Source organism: Podarcis liolepis (genome assembly GCF_965112155.1).
Source record: "Podarcis liolepis genome assembly, chromosome: 9".
NCBI classification, from domain to species: domain Eukaryota; kingdom Metazoa; phylum Chordata; class Lepidosauria; order Squamata; family Lacertidae; genus Podarcis; species Podarcis liolepis.
Window position 1 is genome coordinate 58043776 of NC_139564.1, and position 5810 is coordinate 58049585.

The following is a 5810-nucleotide window of genomic DNA, read 5'->3' on the forward strand; positions in this document are numbered from 1 at the left end:
CTCCTGCTGCCGCCGCATGATTTCTGTTCTCATCTTGAAGCAAAGTTCTGAACCTGAAGCATCATTTCTGGGTTAGCGGATTCTGTAACCTGAAGCGTATGTAACCTGAAGTGTATGTAACCCGAGGTACCACTGTATATGTAACCACCATCATAATAACAGCATAGAATGGGTTGGGCTAGAGCCACGGTTCCCACTGTGGGGCAATTTGATTTTTAAGGGGGCATTTTGATATTTAAGGGGGGCAATTCCAGAATGAGTTATCAACAGTTAATGGTCTTTTCAGCTTCCTCCACTTGAACAGAAGTTCACTTTTTGAATAATAAGCACTATATGTCACGTGGGGGGTCAATCAAGATTTTAGAGATGCTTTGGTGGGGCATTGCCCCCCCCCAAAAAAAAACAGGTTGGGAGCCACTGGGCTAGAGGACCCTCGTGGTCCCTTCTAACGTACCCCGGAGGGCAAGGCGAAAACAACCCTCGGAAGGGGGAGCCTCGACGCCGGTGGCCCAGAGGCTTCGGCGGGGAGAGGAGCAGCAGGAGGGGCCGGCGGCGGCCTGGAGCGCCGTCCCCGCCTTCTCCCTCCTCAGGGGGCGCCTCGGGGTGGGCCGCGGGAGTCGCCCGAGGGTCGGCCATGGGCCCGGGCGCGTGGCTGCGCTGCCTGGCGCTGGGCTGCTGCTGCTGCTGCCTGGCCGGGCGGTGGGGCGGCCCGGCGGTGGCGGCGGCGCTGGGCGGCGGCGAGTACTGCCACGGCTGGCTGGACGCGCGCGGCGCCTACTCGGCCGGCTTCGCCTGCCCCGAGCGCTTCGACGCGCCCGACGCCGCCATCTGCTGCGGCTCGTGCGCCCTGCGCTACTGCTGCGCCGACGCCGGCGCCAGACTCGAGCAGGGCGGCTGCACCAACGACCCGGCGCAAGCGGAGCAGCCGGCCGGGAGCGCCCGTGAGTGTCGGCCGGGAACCGCCGTGCGGGGAGGGAGGGGTTGGGTTGCGGGGGAAAGAAGCGGGTCCCCGTGTGGCGTGGAAACGCGGACTCGGAGTTGGAAAGGGCGTCCTGCGCGGCATCTAGTCCACCCCCGGGCAACGCGGGACTGAATGCAGAGATTAAAGGGATCCTGAGAGTCATCATTTTAATGTTGTATTTTAATCTTGTTTTTTTAATGTTGTATTTTAATCTTGTTTTTAAGTTGTATTTCAATTAATTGTTTTATACCTGGTGTTAGCCGCCCTGAGCCCGGTCTTGGCTGGGGAGGGCAGGGTATAAATAAAATATAATAATAATAATAATAATAATAATAATAATAATAATAATAATAATAATAATTTAGTCCACCCCCATGCAATGCAGGTCTAAATGCAGAGTTGGAAGGGATCCTGAGAATCATCATTTTAATGTTGTATTATAATCTTGTTTTTAAGTTGTATTTCAATTAATTGTTTTATCCCTGGTGTTAGCTGCCCTGAGCCCGGTCTTGGCTGGGGAGGGCGGGGTATAAATAAAATTTAATAATAATAATAATCTAGTCCACTCCGTGCAATGCAAGACTAAATGCAGGGATCCTGAGAATCATCTAGTTGAACCTTCTGTGATTGCAGGAATAAATGGGATGTGTTAGGATCGTAGAGTTGGAAGGGACCCCCGAGGGTTGTCTAGTCCAGCCCTCTGCAATGCAAGAATTTCAACTAGATCATCCATGACAGGTGGCCGTCCAACCTCGCCTTAAAAACCTTCAAGGAAGGGGTGCCCATCACCTCCCAAGAGAGGCCGTTCTCCTGTTAAACGGCTCATACCGTCTGAAGGTTACTTCTAATGTTTAGTTGGAATCTCCTTTCTTGTAAATTGAAGTCCTTGGTTCGTAGCAGGAGAAAACAAGCTTGCTCCGTCCTCCATGGGGCAGCCGTTTAGATTTTGGAAGATGGCTGTCGTATCTCCTCGCAGTCCCGTCCTCATGCCCTGGTGCCTATGGATCCCACTACAAACCACCCGTTTCAGTTTTGCCCTTCAGGCTGTGTGGAACCACAAGCACCTTCAGGGAGAGGAGGCAGCTTATGCGTGTATTTCCTTGGGCATAAATTTCTGCGGAACTTAGTGCGAAGAAAGTGGGCGCAGGTTGGCAGCCTTAAATATTCCTCCTGTATGGGTTCTCACCGTGTGCCTTGATGAAAGGAAAATTGCTGGGCTAAATTTATTTTTCACGCCAAGCCCTGAGAGTGGCTGCTCAGAAGTCCCAGGGCTTTATTCCCAAGAGAGTTTGGGGAGCATTGAAATCCGCCTGTCTTTCTGGAAAGCATTCTAGCAGTTGTTGCAGGGTTACCTTTAATCTTAAGAAAACCCTGACGCCTTTTTCTAGCAAAAAGCTCACTGTGGTGTTTTAGAAAGCCGCTACATTGCATAGTCCTTGGCGCTTAGCTATTCTTTCTTTAACTAAATTATAGGACTGTTTAATTAGCTGAATTCATTGTAAAAGTTTTTTTATTTTTTTAAGTGGGGGTGTCTTTAAGTCAAACTCTGTCTAGAAGTGAAGGGCATTTGCTACCTATCCTTGGAGGTCAGGATGTGCCCCAAATCAGATGTGGGGTCATGTGTGGCACTGCTATTTTCACCAGTTATTAAGGGACGAAGGCTGCAATTCTGTGTGCATTTACGGAGGAGTATGCCCTATTGGACACAGTGGGACTTCTGAGTAACCTTGCACACAATTGCGCTCAAAATGTTATTCACCAGCCAAGCAGGTGGGCTTGGTAAATCCTCAAAAATATAAAGTCTGACAAGCGTTTTCCCCCTTCTATTAATCCCCCGAGAAAGGATCAGAGTCGCAGTTAAATAGCAGAGCTCATGGGCGATGCTTGTGAGAACTTTTCTAACTCCCTTGACTTTTAAAAAGGGGTAGAAAGCAGCCCTTTCATGGGACACAAACATATTACTTCAGGTACACTGTATGGACTTACTACTTTCAAAGCTGCTCTCTTGGGCAGTCGGTACTTGGATTAGAAAACCTTCAACCCATCATAAACTTTGCTGCTGTCCAGTCCAGGAAAGCAGCTTCAGTAAAATAGAATCCCTTTAAAGCCCACCCCAAATATACTGCAGTAAAAGAAGATGCAATGCAACATTATTGCAACTTTTATCTTCCCTTTTGGTTTTCCTAGATCTTCAGAATTGGATCACAGGGTAAATAGGAAAGTATTCAGGTCATGGGTATTGTGGATACCAGTTGCTGGAAACCACAGGAGGGAAGAGGGCTCTTGTGTTTGAATACTACTAGCTGGTTTCCAACAGGCAACTGTGAGAACAGGATACTGGACTAAGGGGGGCATTGGCCTGATCCTGCAGGCTCTTCTTTTGTTCTTAGTATTCTCAATGTCCCCCAAAGCACATTGTTGATGTTTTGTAGGAAAAAGCCCAATTGCCCCACCTAATTTGAAAAGACACTCCCAAGCACAAAACAATAATAAAATCTAGAACAGTCCCCACTGAAATCACAAAGATTGACATCAGTTCTAAGCTCCCATAACAAGTAACTGTGTACAAGGCTGTAACCTTAACATTCAAAAGAGCAGAATTGCTCTTCTATCCCTTTCAGAGTCAGGATTCGTGTTGAATCAGTGCACCTGCTGCCCCGTTTTCTACATCTTGTAAAAAAATTGAAGAAGTTTGCAAATACATCCAGCAAATTATTTGCAGCCAAATTTGGGGCATCTTTCCTCTGACTTCCTATGAATTCATTGGGACTTATTCCCAAGTTAAAGTGTGCCTAGGTTTGCAGCTCCATTCACCAGTCTCACTGAGTTCAGCAGTGATCAGGACTGCAGACTTACCGGTAACTGCAACAAAATATTTATTTCACTGTCTTCATAAAAAGCCATTCTAGAGCTCTGGAGCTGTAGCGTTTTGGTTTAAGACATTTCCAGTTTTGGAATTTACATGTTCCTTTCATATAAAGGAGGGGGAAATGGCTGGAAACCAAAAGCACTTCCTTCACCCTTGAAAATAAGAGAATTATGCCAGGTTCTCTAGTGCAGTACTTTTCTTAGGACCATCTAAAAATAATAACCACAAGCGGTGAGATAGCCTTATGAATTCCACAGAAGTTTTTCTCAGGGTTAAACAGAAAGGAGAGGAAATGGGGAGCAAAGAAAAAGGAAACATTTTGTAGCAAAGTAGGTTCAGATATGCCAAGTGGAAAAAATATTGTTGGAAATAGTTACTATTCTAAAAACAAACAACTTTCAAGTAGGGAAAGTTTCCTGGATACAGGGTTAGAATCGCTTGAACTAACTGGGGAATACTAGTAGAGGGTGGAATCATTGATCGCAAACTTTTTTTAAAAAAACAACAACTTGTCCAATGAGATTTTTGTTCCATGTGTGGAAATTAGAGGCTGACTAGGAAAAAAAATGGATTGGTGCAGGAATTGGTTGAGATCTGAGTAAGAAGAATTTAGATGCTTGCAGTTAGAATTTTAGCTGGGGTTGGATCCAGACTCAGTTTGTTGAACGTAGGCATCATCAAAATCAATCGGACAAGCTCATCTTAGCTTAAATTATGTCCCATTGATTTGATTGGAAACGAAGTGGAACTAATTTAGTCTGGCTCCAACCCATTAGTGAGTGACCCAGAGAATTAGTGTCAGGTATGCTATCAAGACTGATTATTGTGCCATAATCTTTGCGAAGCCCTTTGTTCGAAAACGGAAGAATATAAGCAATGAGTTTCTAATGCACAAAGCCTGGCTATATTCTGTTCATAATTTATTTTTCCCGTCTCGCTCAGAACCAGTCTATGTGCCGTTCCTGATCGTCGGATCGATATTCCTCGCCTTCCTGTTCGTGGGCTCCTTTGTCGCCGTTTATTGCTGCACGTGTTTAAGGCCGAAGCAAACGCTGCCGCAGCCGATCCGGTTTTCTCTCCGAAGTTACCAGATGGAGACTTTGCCCATGATCCTGACCTCGACTAGCTTAAGGACTCCATCGAGACAATCTAGCTCTGCTGTCAGCTCAAGTTGCACAGCCGGCTCTCTCAGCAGGTTTGCATTTGCCAGGCCAGAGTCTATCTGTACAGCAGCACCTTCACCTCCACCTTACACGCCAGGCTGCTTGCAAATGGGCCACTCTGTCAGCCTCTCTCAGCCCTCTGGGTTTTTGGTGTCGGGACCATATTTCTCCTATCCTCTGGAATCCGAGCCGTCTCTAACTGGGAAGAGCGTTCCGGAAACTTAGCCAGAGCTGAGTAAAGCATTCAAAACAACGCTTTCGCTAAGAAGCACAATGGACTCCTGTGTTACGTGGTTTTCATTGTGGTGTTCTCTGCTTACGGAACTGAAAATAACATGAATGGGTGAGTTACCCTTTAGAAAAAGTGTCAATTATTGCAGGAATTTTCGTTTGGTACTAGGACTTGCCGATCAGAAGGTCGGCGGTTCGAATCCCCGCGACAGGGTGAGCTCCTGTTGCTCAGTCCCTGCTCCTGCCAACCTAGCAGTTCGAAAGCATGTCAAAGTGCAAGTAGATAAATAGGTACTGCTCCAGCAGGAAGGAAAACGGCGTTTTTGTGTGCTGCTCTGGTTCTCCAGAAGCAGTTTAGTCATGGTGGCCACATGACTGTACGCCGGCTCCCTCAGCCAATAAAGCGAGATGAGCACCGCAACCCCAGAGTCAGCCATGACTGGTCCTAATGGTCAGGGGTCCCTTTACCTTTACTGGTCTAAAGCATGTTGGACTTGTTGGAATAAAATGCACATTCTCAACTGATGTCAATTTGGAGCATATCTGCATTCAGAAAGCGTCACCTGACCAATGTGTGTCATTGTGT

The 5810-nt window shown here is 47.0% G+C and overlaps 1 protein-coding gene across 1 annotated transcript; it reads left to right on the top strand.

The window, feature by feature from the left end:
- Positions 1-634: 634 nt before the first annotated feature.
- Positions 635-5558, top strand: SHISA3 (shisa family member 3; the record flags this gene model as incomplete). Its single annotated transcript, XM_083460180.1, has 2 exons — positions 635-941; positions 4773-5558. 2 exons carry the CDS (start codon positions 635-637, stop codon positions 5216-5218), a joined length of 753 nt encoding a protein of 250 aa, XP_083316306.1. The 3' UTR covers positions 5219-5558.
- Positions 5559-5810: the final 252 nt, after the last annotated feature.